The 19,013-nt window shown below is 37.4% G+C and overlaps 1 protein-coding gene across 1 annotated transcript in view; it reads left to right on the forward strand.

The window, feature by feature from the left end:
• Nucleotides 1-19,013, forward strand: part of CFTR (CF transmembrane conductance regulator) — a 166,168-nt gene that overhangs the window by 33,066 nt on the left and 114,089 nt on the right. The window contains exons 4-7 of the mRNA XM_073899110.1: nt 11,183-11,398; nt 14,804-14,893; nt 15,754-15,917; nt 16,723-16,848. Coding sequence (XP_073755211.1) covers nt 11,183-11,398; nt 14,804-14,893; nt 15,754-15,917; nt 16,723-16,848 — 596 coding nt within the window. The remainder of the gene's footprint in view (nt 1-11,182; nt 11,399-14,803; nt 14,894-15,753; nt 15,918-16,722; nt 16,849-19,013) is intronic.

The raw sequence follows: 19,013 nt of genomic DNA on the forward strand, positions 1-19,013 counted from the left end.
TATCCATAGCATCTGGCTCTATTTGACTTAATTAAAAACTTTTGTTGGTTGTCTTAATGATTATACTGTATACATTTGAGTCAGTGTATAGAGGTACAATTCACTCTGGTCATACATAAGAATGCAACATTCTCAATGAGTTCTTGTTGGATTGAAGTGAATGATACTTCCAACACTTGTGATGTCATGACTGAGACTACGGCGGGACTGGCAGTCCTCACTCTCCCCTCAATCATGGTCTCCATCACATGCTGCTTCCATCGATTAACATAAGCACTACTGAGTAGAAGCAGGAAGAGAGGGCGCGTGATCCAGCACCTTTTATGCCCTGGCTTCTGAAATAATTTATCCAGCAGCATCGAAGTTTCATGCAAACAAAAGCACTTACCTAACTGTGAAAATTAAGATGATACATAAGCATAATTATCGATTTTTTTTCGATTGTGTGTACAAAACCACGACCGAATATAGTTTAATATTTATTGAGTATAATGTTTATTTTACTTAATCTATTCCAGGTTCAGCATTAAGCCCTTTATGCAGATTGTTTTATTTAATTCTTCTGGTAACTCCATGGAACAGATGTTATTATCTCCAATATACAGGAAAGGAAATTGAAACTCGGGGAAATTGTGAAACTTCCCAGAGTCACACATATGGTAAATTTTAGTGACAGGTCTCTTTAGCTCCAAAGTCTATGACCCTTCTGCAATATCAGATTATAATTGCCATCTCATTCTATTTGTAATGACTGTATTTAGCTACTCGATAGAATGGTGTCTCTGGTAACCAGTCTTAGGTCTGCCGGGTTTCTTTGCATCTTCTCAGGAGACCCAGGTTAACAGAAGCTGAAGGGTTGAGGATTCTTCCAGGGTCACCTCTGGGGCAAAGCTGCAGAAAGTTCACAGGAGGAAGCAGGATAGGGGGACCAAAGAGAATCGTCTCCCTCGCTTATACTCCAGAAGGAACTGTGGGAAACCCGCCCAAGGGCCAGTAGTGCTAGGGTCAAACTTATGAACAAAATTAAGGGGTAGAAGAATGGAGTGGGTGTGGAGAAGGACTTATTCTTAAACTTCTCAAGTCTTAAACCTATCCCAGCAAAAGGCATCTGAAAGGCTTTCCCATGGGTGGGAGTGAGGGATGAGGTGCTCTCCAGCCAACCTGAGCCCTGGGCTGCAGGTCTGGAACCATCGGCACGTTTGAAGGGCAGAGTTTATTTCTGCCAGCTCACCTGCGACTGATAATCATCAGAATATTGGTGAGAAGAAGGGCGGATGGGAAAAGCAGCTGAAACAGGTGTGGTGGGAAGGCATGGAGAGAAAAATTTACAATGGTAAATTTACATTTACCATTGGTCATGGTACAGGTGTGGCGAGGCTGAAGGTTTCTCAATCTTGTCACAGAGAAAAGGCCTCACTGAGGTTGTGAAGTTTTAATTAATTAATTAATTTTTAAAGATTTTATTTGTTTATTTGACAGAGAGAGACACAGTGAGAGAGGGAACACAAGCAGGGGGAGTGGGGGAGGGAGAAGCAGGCTTCCCGCTGAGCAGAGAGCCCGATCTGGGGTTCGATCCCAGGACCCTGGGACCATGACCTGAGCCGAAGGCAGACGCTTAAGGACTGAGCCACCCAGGCTCTCCAGTTGTGAAGTTTTAAGTAGTGAAAACATTGAAGATTTAAGTCTTAAAGAATTTAGATAACCATGTCGTCAGTAAGACGAATACAGCTTTTCAGGGTGCCTCATCTCAGGACTCCATATTTTTTGTCACTTACAGAAGAAAAGAAGGAAGAAAATGTAGCCATTCTTATAAGACCTCTGTCATTTTAAACAACTTATACCAATGCCTTAGTTTTGATGGTATTCTTTTTGGGCATTCTTTTTTTTCTCTGTGTGTATCAGCTTGGTAATTGTTAAAGTTCATGGAATGAGCGAGGATTCTTGAAATTGCTGTAACACTACTCTTGGTAAAAGGTGGACATGCTTTCAAAATGTCCTGTACATCCTTAGTCCCTCTGAATTAGGATAATTGTGATGTAAAGAGTGTTTGGTTGGTTTCAGGACTGGTAGAAAAAGTACTGTGAAATTTGCTTTTGACTGTGAAAGGTTAAGAAAAAAAGGAAATGCCATCATAAAGGAGCTTGTCTCTCTGCAATAGTTGCTGTAATTTTAAATCATATTAGTTATGGCCTCTCTTCATTAGCTATGTATTTGTTTTTTTTCCCTCCATCTGGCTCAGCAGCCAGATACAACATTATCTTTCACATTTAAGACTCCTAGCATAGAAGAGAAACAGGCTGTTGGAAAGCTGAGCATGAGAGTCAATTAAGGATAGTGAGAGGCAAGCCAAGTGGAGGGAGTTCTGTAAGCAGATTACTGAGAGAAGATGGTGATCCCTTCTTGAGTCCGAGGCAGCTCTGGGCATATTTCCATTACCAAGGTGAGATGTGTGTCAGTGCAACTTGGGTCAAACGCCTTTTATTCATTAAACCCCAAGAAGGTTAAGGACATAGAGTAGAAGTCCTAGTACTAATGTTGCTCGAGTTCCCAAGTCCCATGTCTGTATTGCAGATCTTTGTCCCTTATGTTTTGACAAAGACATTGAGTAGGGACTTGAATACAAGCCTACTGCTAAGGAAAAGAGAGTGTTTTGGGGAATTTTGCACACAGATAGTCCCTGGAGTAGGCTTTGACTTATGTATTTCCCTTTCACATGCTTGGCTACCTAGGGACAGCTAGCTCCAGCAAATCTCCTTCTAGATACCTGTTAGGTAGGACCCCTTTCTCATCTTCCTTCCCACCCCTACCTCTCCCCAAATGTAGCTCCCTCTCTAACCCCAGCAGTGACTTGTATGCTGTATTCCCTAAACTCACCCTATATCCTATTTCTACTCCCTAATAGAACCCCCATCTCTAAAACATACTTCCTTTTACTCTCTACCCGAATGAAGGCAATCTACACCTTCCCTCAGTTCCAACAGAGTTGGAAGTTCTTGGGGTTTAGATTTCTTTGAAATAAAAGGAATTTTTATATCACTCTTTAAAGTATCCAGTAGCCCCATGCCAGGTAATGTGATCTAATTGGTTTGGGATGGGCCCTGGGATACTAGTGTCCTCATCAAGGTCCCCAGGTGATTCTGATTCAGGTAGACAAGCACCATTATCACTGAATGCATCTGACCTTTGCTAGAATCTCAGGGGAGGGGTTGGGTAGCCCACACTGAGAGAACTTTTTAGTTTGATTTTGTTCTTAATGATAATATGGAAAAATTTAAAAACATATAAAAATAAATATTAACTCTTAATGACATAGAGCAGTGTTTCTCAAACTTTAATATGCATACCAGTGACCCAGGGATCTAGCTGAGCTACAGATTCTGATTTAGGAGGTTTCTGGTGAGACCCTAAAATTCTGCATTTCTAAAAGCTCCCAGGTGAAGGTTTTGCAGGGTTGTGGGAGAAGAGAAAGCCTAGGTCGAAGGAATAGTTATGAAAAGAGAAGTAGGCAGATTCATCGGGGCTGAGGAGCTCCTGAATAGAAGCGATGGGGGGAATCCCACTGAGATCAAAATGTAGCTAGAGGTATATTGGAAAGTCCCAAAGTAGCTTAACTAGTGTTAACTTTCCGTGTCTTCCTCCGGCACCCCTCCCAGGACTACTGGAGAGAAGCAGATGACAGGGTGCATGGAGAGGGCAAAGATACGGCTAAGAAGGACTCTGTTTTTCTTCCAAGAAGGCAGTAGGAGATGTTACCTCTTTTTCTGTAGAAACTTTGTTATACAGGTGGGTTGGGTTTTTATGTACCGTATTATTTGAATACTATTTGAACAGAACAGTGTTCTAAGAGCATTTAGCGGTATATGTACTTTTTAAAAAAAGATTTATTTATTTATTTGAGAGAGAGAGAGAGCGAGTCATGCAAATGCAGTGGGGAGGAGAAGAGGAAGCGAGAGAATCCAAGAATCTCAAGCCGACTCCCCACTGAGCAGAGAGCCCAACACAGGGCTTGATCTCACAACCTTGAGATCATGACCTGAGCCTACGTCAAGAGTCAGATGCTTAACCCACTGAGCCACCCAGGTGCCCCTAGTAGTGTATGTACTTTTTTTTTTAGATTTATTTATTTATTTGAGAGAGAGAGAGAGAGAACAGGAGTGGGAGGGGCAGAGGGAGAGAGAATCTCAAGCCGACTCCATGCTGAGCATGGAGCCTGATGTAGGGCTCGATCTAATGATACTGAGATCAGGACCTGAGCTGAAACCAAGAGTTGGAGGCTTAACCAACTGTACCACCAAGGCACCCTGCCTTGAAGGCTAATGTAGGAATCCAAAAGCATATCCAGTAGAATATTGTATCTAAGACAAAATTCATCTCCTGTTCTTTCATATGGAATTTTGGAAAAAACTGATGTGTAAATTAGGAATTGTTTGTGATCATATTTTTTAAAACTTACACTGGCTATGTGGGCATCCAGGCCTCCCACTCCTGGTAGGAATATGGTGCGTTTTTAGTGCTTGTAGCTAACCGGTGTCCAGTAGTGACTAATGAATAAAATATGGTGAAATAAAGTAAAATATATGTGATGCACTCAAATAGGTATTTTTTTTTCAAAAGTGGGATTTTTTTTTTCCCCTTAATTCCCCTAGGGCATGCTCATGCCTTATTGCCACAAGCTCGTTTTATGATCTAGGGGCAAAGCAGAGAACTTGTCTGGATCTCAGTTTCCTTGAATATATGGTGAAAGGGGCTGGAGTAAAGTGTTTGATCTCTATGATCTCTTCAACCTTTTAAATTATGTGTCCATGATATGGGTCCTAGAGAAGTAGCTGTCATCTTAAATCACAGTGATCTAAACTTATAACTTGATTTGCTGAGTTGATGTTGAACTAATCATAATCCTTGCACTGATGGTCAATTGAGAGAGAAACAGGTCGTGTTATAACTTTTCCATTTCAATTTATGGTTATGGGGGCGCCTGGGTGGCTCAGTTGGTTAAGCGACTGCCTTCGGCTCAGGTCATGATCCTGGAGTCCTGGGATCGAGTCCCACATCGGGCTCCCTGTTCAGCAGGGAGTCTGCTTCTCCCTCTGACCCTCTTCCCTCTCGTGATCTCTATCTCTCATTTTCTGTCTCTCTCAGATAAATAAATAAAATCTTAAAAAAATTCAATTTATGGTTATGAATGAGAAGAAGGCTTTGGGGTCAAATGTTTGGTTCAAAGCCTAGCTTTACCACTTAGTAGCTGTGTGACACTGGGCGAGTTATTCAAACTTGAATAGATCCCAGTACATAACCAGTGCTTCGTAAATGATAGCTATTACTGTATCTTTAAATAGAATATCTACCTACCTGCACAAATACTCATATCATTTGCATTTCCCTCTAAATGCTGTAAGCAATCTTAAGGCATCCATTTGATTTTTATAGGGCGCAGGAATATGTTTTCCTAGTGTTTAAAAATGATAGCTAGATTCTAAGGGTTACTTCAGAAATTAAAATTAATATTTTAACACATCTTCCATTATTACATTTTCTGGATTAAACCTACGATTCCTGCTATTCAACAAATCCAAGAACTTTTTCTTATAAAACATGAAGAATATAGCTTAGATTTCTAGTGAGGGCATTGCTGATAAGTTAATGAGTCAATAAACCCTAAAAGGAAAATAGCAAAAGCAAAACATTTTGTATTAGGCATTGAATCTAAAAACACGATTCAGAGGTAGACAGAATCTCAATATTTTTTGAGATTCTATTCTTGGTGTGGTATACAAACATTTTTATAAAGACTACAAACAACTGTGGCAGTGAATAGGTGTTATTTTTTATGCTGAATATGGAAAAATTCTTCCTTTAGCACTTAGTATATAAAGCCAAAAATTACCATCAGGCTCTAGTGTATCAAGATAAACAAAAATTTGACACTCTTGTTTACCCTGTGAAAAGCAGAATCTTAAGCCTTTGTTTTGGTATATAAGCCAGTACTCTTTGTATCTTATGAAAAGTTATAGGTGTATATCTGCATGTATGTTTACTTTCTTTTATGTTTTTGTGTGCATGTTTTCTTTTTCTCATTTATTAATTATCGCAAGTTATATGCAATTTTCTATCCAAAATTGTATTTTTCTTTTAAGTATTTTTTTGTGACCATGAAAGTAATCAGATAATTACTGATAGATTGATGTCTATCCAGTTTTTTTTTCCCATGGGAATATCTACTTAATAGAGGGTGATCATTGCTTTATATAATGTGTTATAAATCTGCTTCTCTTCTTAATGTATTATGAATGCTTTTTCATGTCATTAGATGCTTTTCTACTTAGTCACCTTAATGTTTAATGAATCATGTGGCTGTACCATAATTTATCAGTTCCCCATTGTTAAATATTTATATTGCCTCTAATTTTTCATAATTATAAACAGTCCTTCAATGCACATCCCTTTAAAACCTAATTTTAGCAGATTTGCAGATTTTCAAATTGCTTTCCAGAAAAGATGTACTAATTTACTTTCTTGCTACTAAAGTGTGCAAATTCAGTCCTCACCAATAATAGGTATTATCACTTAAAAAATATTTCCAAATCACTCAGTGAGAAAGAGTATGTTATTATTTTTACTTGCATTACTTTTGTGAGTTTCCAGTGAATTTAAACAGTTTTTATATATTAATTAAGCATTTATATTTCTTTTTGTATATGCAACTGCCTTTTTGTGTTTTTTGGTCTATTTTTGTACTTATCTTTTTCTTTTTGATAAATGAGAAAATATTTTCCCCAGCCTATTGTTTCTAGTGAGTTTTTACCTTTTATTTTATTTTTTATTTTTATTTATTTTTTGACAGAGAGATACTCAGTGAGAGAGGGAACACAAGCAGGGGGAATGGGAGAGGGAGAAGCAGGCTTCCCACAGAGCAGGGAGCCTGATATGGGGCTTGATCCCAGGACCCTGGGACCATGACTTGAGCTGAAGGCAGATGCTTAACGACGGAGCCACCCAGGCACTGCTACCTTTTATTTTCTTAACAATTAGAAGTTTTAATTTTTAAAAATTTGCTGCCAAATCTATAAACCTTTTCCTTTGTTCTCTGCTTTTGTCATCCGACATTTTTAAAAGTCCTTCCTAACCAAATATTTTTGTTTCTACATGTAAATATCCAATCAATTTGGGATTTAATTTGGTGTATGTTTGAGATAGAAACCTAATTTTAAAAATGAGTATCCAGTTTCTTCATCATTTATTGCATAATCTATACCTTCTCCACTGAATTAAAATGCCATGTTATATATAAAATTATTACATGTACTTGGACCTGTTCACAGATAAATCTCTCTATTTCTTTGTCATGCCACATATTATAATAGCTGTATAATATGACTTAATATGCAGTAATGTAAACACTCTCACATTTTTCTTATCCCCCAAATGTTCTTGACTAGTTTCTAATTTTTCTTTTTTTTTTTTTTTAAAGATTTTATTTATTTATTTGACAGAGAGAGACTCAGCGAGAGAGGGAACACAAGCAGGGGGAGTGGGAGAGGGAGAAGCAGGCTTCCCACGGAGCAGGGAGCCCGATGCGGGACTCGATCCCAGGACTCTGGGATCATGACCTGAGCCGAAGGCAGACGCTTAACGACTGAGCCACCCACGCGCCCTAGTTTCTAATTTTTTCAAATGGAATTTAGAATCCTTTATGCATTGATTCAACAAATATTTGCTGGGTGGATATTCCGTGGTAGGTATTGTGCATCATGTTGGGACTGTTGTAGAAACTAAGACAGACAATCCCTGCTACTTTGGTGCTGAAAGTTCAGTTCCAAAGAATCTACTTGAAATTCTGATGAAGATTGCGTTAGTCTTACAAAATGGAGGAGAATGCTAATTTTCATAGTATTCGGTTTTTCTTTATAGCTAATTTTTAAGTCCTTAAGACTTTTATTTAAGATTTTAAACTATGTCTTAGGAATGTTTGTCAAATATATTTAAAGTATATATATATAAATTATTGGTATTTATAATGTCTCTTATATTACATCGATTGTTATATTAATGAGATACTTATTTAATATTATTATTTTTAAATAATATTTTATTTATTTATTTGAAAGAGAGACAGCAAGAGTGAGAGATGGAACACAAGCAGGGGGAGTGGGAGAGGGAGAAACAGGCTTCCCGCTGAGCAGGGAGCCCGGATGCGGAGCTTGATCCCAGGACTCTGGGATCATGACCTGAGCCAAAGGCAGCCGCTTAAAGACTGAGCCACCCAGGCGCACCTATAATGTCTTTTATTTATTACATCAATTGTTATGTTAATGAGATACTTATTTAATATTATGCTTGATATATAGAAATTTATTTTCTTAGTATAGTTATTTTTTAAACTTCTACCTATTAAACTCTTGATTTACTTAAATTTGTTCTATGGATAGTCCTATGCTGATAATGATACTTTTCACTTCTTTATAATAATTATACATTGATCATTTGTCTTGAGTTGTATCAACTAAAAGTTCTGGGAAAATGTTAAATTGTTCTAATAACCAGTATTCCTATTGTTTGTGTTTGCCTGACCCTAAAGGTAATGCTTCTAGAGTTTTATTACTTCGTTTATTAGTATTAATTAATTAGGTGCTGATTGTTGTCTTGAGGGAGAATTTCTCAGGTTGATGAAACATCTTTACATTCAAGTATATTTAGAACATATAGCAGAAACTGGTGTTGAAATTTTACCAGATTTCTTTACGGTTGTTTATTGAGATAATCATAGGTTCTTCTATAGTCTATTGGTACTCTATTAATTTCTCAGTATTGAGAAATCTTAACTTCTCAATATTTCTCAAATAATGTCCCAGTATTCCTGGGATAAAGGCATAAAATATATTTAAAACAACTTGAGATGATGATGATGGTGATGATTTTGCTGACCACATGTCATAGAAAATCATGTAACCTTAGAAGTTCATCAACTAATTATGTACTATTATCAGAAGAAACAACTGTGCTTTGGACTGAGAAGTGTAGTTTTTAAGGTAGCCTTGTAATTGCAAGCCTGAACAAAGTTTCTTGTTTTCACCTGAACTTTCTTTCATGGTCTAAGTATTGGGCAGACTTCCCTTTTTCTAGACGCATCTGGCTCTGTCCTGGGTATGCAGGTAGGACAGAAATGCCGAAAGGATTTAGACTCATCCACAGTGATGTTGAGCTTTGGTATGGAAGATCTTATGAAAGACCAGATATGCTCCCAGCAGGTCTTTTCAGCCTTCTTAAGTTTTCTCTGGGAGGCTGATCTAAATTGCGACTCAAGATTATTCCCACCAGGAATGCAATCACTTGCGTGGTTCTCTAACCTGACCCTCTCTACCCAGATAGTCTTCTGAACTCACACTATTCTGACCTGCAGCCCCCTGAGGAGAAAATGCCTATTGTGGTGGCAGGATGTGGGCCAGGACAATTGCCAAAGGAATCTCCAGCCTCTGTCAGGAGACTCCTCAGACTCAGATCATATAAACAAAGATGTTAGCACTGGAGGGGACCTTCAAGATCAGCTTGCCCCCACTTGGTTTATCAGTGAGGAAAATGTCCAGAGAAAGGAAGAGACTAATGTAACACAGATAGTACAGGTAATGTGGACAGGAACTTGGGTTTCATGACTCTGAAGTTCACTTTTGCAGTAGCTTGAAAATAGATATTCAGACTTCTTCTGTTATCTAAGTGAAACATTAAGTGAATTGCATCCTGATTTGTGTCATAAAATATGTAATAAACAAACATGTAATAAAACATGTAATCAAATTTTCAAATAAATTTATGTTACTCCTTATGACATTTGAGCCTCAGTCAGCTTCCACTATTTCATATGGTGGCAAATTGGGAAATTTCTTTAGTTTCAGAATAGTCCAAGCCATGAAGTATACAAAGCTTTCACATATCAAGAATAGAGGACTTTGTTTTTCCCAGTCATTTACAGGGATGATTTTTGTAAAGGACTGTAATTCATAGACCAAGCTGGTTACCATTGTTTTCCTTTCTAAAAAAAAAAAAAAAAAATCAGGTGCTATCTGTAAGTGGTTCCATTGTAAATATTAGAGAACATGCTGCTTCAAACAGATTAGGGAAATTACTTTGGGGGGGCGGTGGAGCACTGATTTTGTCCTTGAATGTTGGCAGTTCCATGTTGCAGTGAGGTTTATGTTGGTTTGTTGTTTGCAGATGATCCTATTATTGGCATTTTTCTCTACCAAAAATAAAGTACATTTTTTTTTTCTGTGAACATGTACCCTCCCAGAGTAGCATAACTGGTGTCTTTGTGGAATAGCCATTATTGTTCAAAGGATGAGTATGTCCTCTTTTGGTTGAGGCAAGATGACAACTAATTCAGTAATGGCAATGTGTAAGATAGATGCCTGAATCCGATTAAGACATATTTTACTTATTTTGTTAAAAACTGCAACTGAGGGGCACCTGGGTGGCTCAGTCGTTAGGCGTCTGCCTTCTGCTCGGGTCATGATCCCAGGGTCCTGGGATCGAGCCCCACATTGGGCTCCCTGCTTGGCGGGAAGCCTGCTTTCTCCCTCTCCCACTCCCCCTGTTTGTGTTCCTTCTCTCGCTGTGTCTCTCTGTCAAATAAATAAATCTTAAAACAAAAAACTGCAACTGAATAACCACTCAGCAAGTAGGTCTGTTGTGATAGAGATGGCAGGTTATGGAAAAAATATACTGCCAAACAGTGGCAGGGAGTGGAGTTCAAATTACTCACTAGGAAAACACGTACACCTGCACATTTCTCATTCTAAAAATGATGTGTACAGCTCAACTGCCAAAATATTTCATGTGTGTCGTGATAATCAAATGCAAATATCCCATGAACTCTGCTATGTAGATGTTACTAATGAACACACCATTCCGGAAACCACACCTTTGCTCTATGGTCACTATTCACTTTTCAATCAAAAATACCCTATACATAAACTTGTCTCCGAATGACTTTTGCTAGAACCAAAAACCACATCTTATTTCAAAGCATAAAAATATTGAAAATAATGTCAAGAGTTTTACATATGGTGTGGCCCTCTGTGTAAGCCCCTTTTAAATCCTTCTCTAAAGATGAAAATTCTTATGTTGAAACTATGGGGCCATTTTGTGGAAAGGAAATGAAATCTAATTTCTTGGTTTTTCCTCTTTTCAGGAAGTCACCAAATCAGTCCAGCCTCTCTTACTGGGAAGAATCATAGCTTCCTACGACCCAGATAACAAGGAAGAACGCTCCATTGCGATTTACCTAGGCATAGGCTTATGCCTTCTCTTTGTCATGAGGACGCTGCTCCTGCACCCAGCCATTTTTGGCCTTCACCACATTGGAATGCAGATGAGAATAGCTATGTTTAGCTTGATTTATAAGAAGGTAATACTTTCTTGAACAGTCTCTGTGTTTTAAATGTCTTAAATATCATGTTGATACACATAAGGGATAAACGCTGAAATCAATTTTGTATGCCTGTGTAGTAAATGACAGCAATAATGTTCCTAATTTTCCTTGGTAATTAATTCAGTTCATTTCAGCTAATAATTATTGAGCATCTTCTATAAACTGTATTATAGATTTCATTTTATTAAATTAGTGATGTCATCATTTTTTGGAATCTGTGGCTCCCCATTAAAATGATACTATCTGCATAAAAGTCATTGACAAAATATCATCTTGTGGTAAAATGCCATGTATCTTTATGTTCAATAACAAGAGTATAGTATGTAATTGTTAGTCTTAATCCAAGAGGTAACAGTTTCTCCCTTAATTAGTTGTAACCCAGTGATGGCATCCACTCATCCACTGCTTTATTTTGAGTTAGATTTTTGTCATCCTGTGAGTTCTGCAAATTAAAAATTTTTGCAACAGCACATGCATGGCAACCATAAGAACCTTCTCTGCTTTTCTGTGTGCATTGTCCAGTCAGAAGCCCAAGTTGCTGAAGCATGATTTAGGTGAATGCAGATTAAGACCTACCTACCTTACAAAACCAATTTAAGGTCATTTCAGTAACACGTGTTTTCTAGACTATGTGTGACTGCTTGGAACTACCAAGTCATTATAGAAAGCTCTTTTGGTTGAATCATTTCGATATTGCTTTACCCTTCTTCTCTTTTTCCTCCCCCACTGTAAAAACTTTGTATGCTTGGCTTATAAGGGACCTGGATCTGAAATTACCTCTAGCAAATAACCCATAACACTTCCACAATATATATGCAAGGTCAGTTGTATTGTAAAACCTCGACAGTCATACTTTATTGTTCAAAACAGCCTTTTATGGAGGAACAAGAAAAAAAAAACGGAGTCCACAGTTTAATCAGATTACCTCAGCTACAACCTCTTCAGTTTACAAGTACCAGGAAAACATGGGTAATAAATCAACAAAAATTTTATTTTGATCCAGAAGTTTTATGTAAGTGAATAAATTATTGGGTATTACTTGGGAGGTAGAATTGCACAGCATGAATATCAAAGAAAGTTCAATTCAGTCTAAAAAATATTTATAAAAAATGCTAATTATCATCATAGTAAGTGATAGCTAAGGATGTGCATGACAAGCTTCTAAGTGAGCTAGGTATATTATCTCATTTGACCTTCTCTAGAACTCTCTATGGTAGGACCTATTCTCCCCGTTTTACGCATAAGATATTTTAAGAAACTAAGACCTATAGAGCACTGTGCAAAAATGTCAAGATTTCTGAAATGGGTGAATCATAGTCCTTGACATGGAGGATTTTCCAAATATTAGAGGGGGAAAAGTACTGGAATAATATAGCAAGGCAAATTGTCTTATATAGGAGGAGAGAGGTCTGAGGTACTCTAGGCTAAAGGGGAGGAAGGATCAAAGAAGGAGAAGGTTAGTTTGTAAATACGTCCATATATAACGTTTAGCACAAATACAGCAATATATGCCCTTTCACGTCCAGAACACGTTCAGGACAAGTTAGAAGCTATTGTGTCTGTCCTTTTTTTCTCTCATTTGTGAGTAGCTGTGCTCTTACCCGATTTGTTTACCCTTCTAGGCGCACTTATTAGCCTGCATTGGCATCATCACTAGGAAAATGCAGCTGTATCTTCCCATGGCTGTGGTCTGGTCCCTAAAGTGAGCCTAAAGTTAACTGGTCCCATATCTGACCGGCTCCATCCACACGGCAGGCAGCCACTAACTCTTTCTTACAGTATCCTAAATATTGTACTACAATGCTGTTTTGCTTTGTTCTAAAATCTGCAACTATGATACATTCAAATTATATTTTAAGTAATGAATCTAAATACATTATATAATTGTCAAATCATTATGGTGTGCATCTGAAACTAAGACAAGATTGTGAAGTCAATTATACTTCAATTCAAAATTAAAAAATACAAGAAAATAATGAATCTAAATACAAACTAAATTTATCTTTGCCTGTGAATTTCTAGAAGATAGAGATAATTATCTCATGAACAAATATTTACTGAGTGCCCTCTGTGCACAGAGCTCCCTGTTAAGCCCTCTGAACTCAAAATCACCTGAGACAGTCTGTTACTGGCTCCAGTGTAACCCAGCTCAATAGAATTTTCCCTGTCATATTGTTCTAATAGTGTTTTGAAATAAACTGCTTTGATTCCTTCTTCATCTGTGCTTATCTAAATGCTATTCATTATTCCACACCCATCTTAAATTCTACCTCCTCAATAAAATCCAGATTTTTGTAGCCAGATATGTGAACCTTCTCTTAACCACCCTATTATATTCTGCTCCCTTTAACTCATTTATCATATCAAATTTAGTTATGTGCGTACTAGGTTACCTTGAGGCAAGAATTATGTATTAAGAAATCCTAATAATAATCCCTGAAGCCTTGAATCCAGTGATTTGCATCTCCTAAGTGCTCAATACATATACATTTAGTTGAAACAAATGTTGGATGGGTATCCTCCAATCGGAAGCATCTAGTGGCTAATCAATTCTTATTAAATTTTGCACGCAAAGTATGACTGTGATCTTTCACAATCGTGAATTATCTACTTAATTTTACTTGTGTATAGGGATGTATTTTTCTTTGTAATATTTAAGGATTTTGTATTGTTAATACAATCTTTCACAAAATCATTAATGATTCAGTTATTCATAATATACTTTATTGACTTTAATCATATTCAATAGAATTACTATAGGACTCTACTGTAGGTCAGTAGTGTTGCTTTAAGATTATAGTTTTTTTTAATTTTTAATTTTTAAAGATTTTATTTATTAGAGAGAGTGAGCACAAGTGGGGAAGAGGGGCAGAGGGGCAAAGGGAGAGGGAGAAGCAGGCTCCCCGGTGAGTAGAGAGCCTGATGCAGGGCTCAATCCTAGGATCTGGGGAACATGACCTGAGCCAAAGGCAGGCACTTGACCGACTGAGCCACCCAGGTGCCCCAAGGTTACAGGTTTTAATCTGAAATTTTGCTACCTGTAAAAACAAAACAAAAAAGCCCACCAAAATCTCCACACTATATAGATGGATATTTAAGTGTAATATCATTCCTGTTTGGGAGTAGAAAGCATGTCATTACTGTCTAGATGCTGGAAAATGAAATAACTACAGACATGTTAATATAGTATTTTTTGTGAAGAGAAATATTTATAAATCTGAGAAGATACCAAGGTAAATGACCATAAAATAATAATTTTCATGACCTTTACTTAAACATGCATGCATAGTGACCTCATTCTTCAGCTGTTTTATTATGTTACTTATTCATATATATGTCTTCTCTTTGTCAGCATCATCTAACTTCCCATTTTCCTTTTAGACTTTAAAGCTGTCAAGCCGTGTTCTGGATAAAATAAGTATTGGACAACTTGTTAGTCTCCTTTCCAACAACCTGAACAAATTTGATGAAGTATGTACCTACTGATTTAATCTTAATATTTTCTGCATTATCGTTATACCTCGTACAGGCCCAAGGGTTTTCCTGGGTCTGTTAATGGTGACATATGGTTAAGTCATACACATCCCTACCTTCTCTATTTCTGCCAGCAACAGTTGTGTAGCCAGGTGCCATTCTGGGGTCTCATGGGACCACCTAATGCAAAGGCATCTTGGCTTGCTATGTATTTAATGAAGCTTTTCAAAATTCAAGTTTTATCAGATCTTGTTTCCTTTGAATACTTTAAATCAGTTATTTACTTTGCCTGAATGTGATACTCTGAGCAATTCTTGTTCAGTGCTGTCTTATGACACAAATAAATGCAAGGTCTTTGAGGACAGATAGTGTGTTTTATTTATCTTAGCATTCTCAGTATTTAGCAGCATGTTAAACCTACAGCAGGTGCTAAATAAGTTATGATTGGATTAAGCATGCATTTATTCTTAATATTTTGTCAGGTGATAGTGTTGTTATACTGAGAGCCTTTGGAGATCCCTTTGCTCTTGCATGTTTACATCATGGCTCTTGCTTTAGCCAAATAGAAGTAAATTATGTAAAATAAATCCCTGACATGCTACTTAAGATATTTAATCTTAATTGCATTGAATAAAAATACACTGAAAAATGCAATGACTCGAAATTTGTTCCCTGGGAAATCCTAGTCTTTTTGTAGAATGTTTATGCGCGTTGCTGTGCCCTCCATGGAACGAAAACCTTGATTTTAGCATGCTGGGAACCATGATGTGTTTGACTGTCTGAGTTCTCTGTGCTCACTTTCTCTCATCTAGGCTTGTTTGTCTGTCACTGGTTTTCACTGGGATTTTGTTTTCCAGGGACTGGCACTGGCACATTTTGTGTGGATTGCTCCCTTACAAGTGACGCTCCTGATGGGGCTGCTCTGGGATTTGTTACAAGCCTCCGCCTTCTGTGGTCTTGCTTTCCTCATAGTCCTCGCCCTTTTTCAAGCCGTGTTGGGAAGAATTTTGATGAAGTACAGGTAGTAGCCCTCTAGTTACACAGCTCGGAAGGGTTTTAAATTGATTTTCACAAAGTCTACTCGAGTAAAACCAGGACTGCTCTATTTACTGAACCGGGATCTACTTACTGGGTATCAGTAAAAAGGAATTATTTTAATAGTGTAAATAATACTCCCTATATCAATGGGATGTATTTTTTTTTTGGCGTATCTGTCTATAGAATTTCTTTTTAAATATGTACAGATTCAGTTCATTTGTATAGATCGTAAGACTTAGATAGAATGGATAAAGCATATATGTGCATGGGAGGGAATGCATATATTTTGGATAGAGCTTTATAGGTTTTTCCTACTCTGGTTCATGTCATGGATCATCACACCAGAACCTTAGTTACTTTTTATTACAGAATGTGTCAGTGATACCAGTCCCAGTGTATGATAGAGGACTTCTAGAGTTTGTCAGCTAGAAGATGATAGAATGTATACAAATTTTGGAATCTGCTAGCTCTTGGCTTGAATCCCAAGCCACTTTGCCTCACTGAGTCTCTGGTTTTTCATCTTTAAAATGGAAATAACCACTTTTCCTGGAGCGCCATGAGGTGTCCTACACTGGGACAGTCTATGGAATGTGTCTAATAGTGTCTGGTACATAGAGGGCATTTACTGAAAGATAGCTATTGTTTTTGTTATTATCTATCAGATAATAAAATAAATGTCCATCTGTTTGGTAAGAAGTGTGGCCTTTTAAAAAAAGCTTTTGTAGTTCTTAGTGACAATTTGACTTCGTTTTACTAAGTATTTGATTGATTGATTGATTGATTTACAGAGATCAGAGAGCTGGAAAGATCAATGAAAGACTTGTGATCACCTCAGAAATGATTGAAAATATCCAATCTGTTAAAGCATACTGCTGGGAGGAAGCAATGGAAAAAATGATTGAAAACATAAGACAGTAAGTCCTTCTGATAATTTCAATATCATTAGCCAGTCAATGTTTAGTATTTTAAAAATGAGTATGTCACAGTGGACTTACTTCCAGTTCATATTTGAAGTTTCTGACTATCAGTTGTTTTAAGTTACATCAATATTCATGCATCAATATCAAGTAGCATAAAGTCATTTTCATGGGCTGTAGTTTTATTTAGTTGGTTAAGTGTGTTATTTTTCATTACAAAGATATTTATGCCTTATGAAAGAACCTCCTATATGTGTTTCTGACTCCTTGTTATACTTATTAACTACAATAATGATCACAGTGCTGGAGGCTGATTGAAACCTCAAATGAAACTACCAGAGGGTACCTGGGTGGCTCAGTCGTTAAGCGTCTGCCTTCGGCTCACTGGGATCGAGCTCTGCGTAGGACTCCCTGCTCCGCGGGGAGCCTGCTTCTCCCTCTCCCACTCCCCCTGCTTGTGTACCCTCTCTCGCCATGTCTTTCTCTGTCAAATAAATAAATAAAGTCTTAAAAAAAAAAAAAGAAACTACCAGAGTCATAACTGTATAATTCTGAACCAAATAAGTGGTTTTCTGTTATTCCATTTCACTTAACTTATGTTATGGCTCATGAAAAATGAAAGAAACCCTTCTCTTTGGTTAAAATATCATATCATCATTCTTCCTTAAGAATAATAATGCAGGGTAATATATCCATAAATTATGTTTCTAGAAACCCTGCACTTGAGAGGTCAGCTCAAGCAATGAAAGCCATCACCTGAGAGAATCAGTACTTGGCACCTGTCTCTAGTCTTGTTTCACCTCAGATAACCTCTCTTTCACTGATTGGTAAGGATTATGTCCAGCAAAAAAGTACAGCCCAGACTGAGATATGATTCCTGTGACAGTTTGGGGCACAATATAAATTAGGGCATTTCTGCAGCCATGAGACCATTTTTCTTCAATCAAGTTCCGTGTTCTATAAACTGCAGTCAAAAAGGGTTCTAGGAGACTCAGTGATAGACATACTACTGTTGAAGACCAGGTAATTTAAGGTCCTATAGCACATGAGAGTTTCACAGGGAAAAATATACTAAAAAGCAGAGTACCCTCTTGGATGGTGTGAATATGGTTATGAGGAATTGGGGCTGCTGATTCTGGTAGACAGTGGTAACTGAGCTGCAGGTGTGTGATTGGAAAAACAAAAGAAATGCTGAAATATTAAGTCCTTTGCCATGTAAATAGAGAGAGTGAAAGAGTAAATATTTCCCAAACATTATTGGTCACCTGTTTTTATTATGCCTTTCAAGACAAATCCAGGAAAGGAATTATATTTTCTTTCCATGAAACATTCTTAAAGATCTTGGGGAATCGTTTAGTCAGTTGAACTTGTTTTTCTTAGTAACATGTGAGTTTTCCATCATACTTGTCCCCTTGGTCACTTCTATGCCTGTAAGCACAGGCATACCAAGAATGGGAGGAGGAGTTGATCAGAGGATCCGGTTGTCTCGGGCCTCCAGATAGACTCCTGGTCAGGTCATTCTAGGTGCTGACTTTTCTTGACTTTGGTTTTTATTTTTCTTCTTCCTCAAAAGATGAAATTCATCCTTTCTATTGCATATTTCTGTCTGACCAATTCTAATAGCAAATGGTTGGTTGTAACTTGTGTAATCTGGTTCCTTAATCTGGCATGAAATTTTTACCTGAAAAGACTGGGAAGTGCTGATGTAAATATGGGAAAGCAAGAGTTGCTTCTACTCAAAAGAGCAAATGTAATATTCTGGAAGAACTCGTCAGGATACCCTTCAAAGGGGTTATTGCCTCAGCCTGGGCTCCTATTGAACTGGGCAGAGACTGTATAAAACTCCCTGCCAATCTACTCCTTTATCGCTCTTCTGTAATAAAGTCACTTTCAGGTTTTTTTTTTAATAAGAAACTGATAAAATATTTTTATGACTCATAAAGTACAAGTGATTTTATTACAGAGAGTACTGCTTTCTGGGTGATCCTTAGAAATGTTTTTGAGTCCATTATTCTTTTCTTGTCATACCACTTCTTCCATTTTCCTCAACAGTTTCTAATACATTTCAACAACAATTTTCACAAATTTGTGAACATTTTTGTGAACAAGGTTTTCTAGCATTTTATTAACATCAACCTAGCCACTATTATTCCTTTTTTCTG

The sequence above is a fragment of the Callorhinus ursinus genome, unplaced genomic scaffold, assembly GCF_003265705.2.
Source record: "Callorhinus ursinus isolate GAN/ISIS: 27379988/994484 unplaced genomic scaffold, GSC_fseal_2.0 scaffold12, whole genome shotgun sequence".
Taxonomy (NCBI): Eukaryota; Metazoa; Chordata; class Mammalia; order Carnivora; family Otariidae; genus Callorhinus; species Callorhinus ursinus.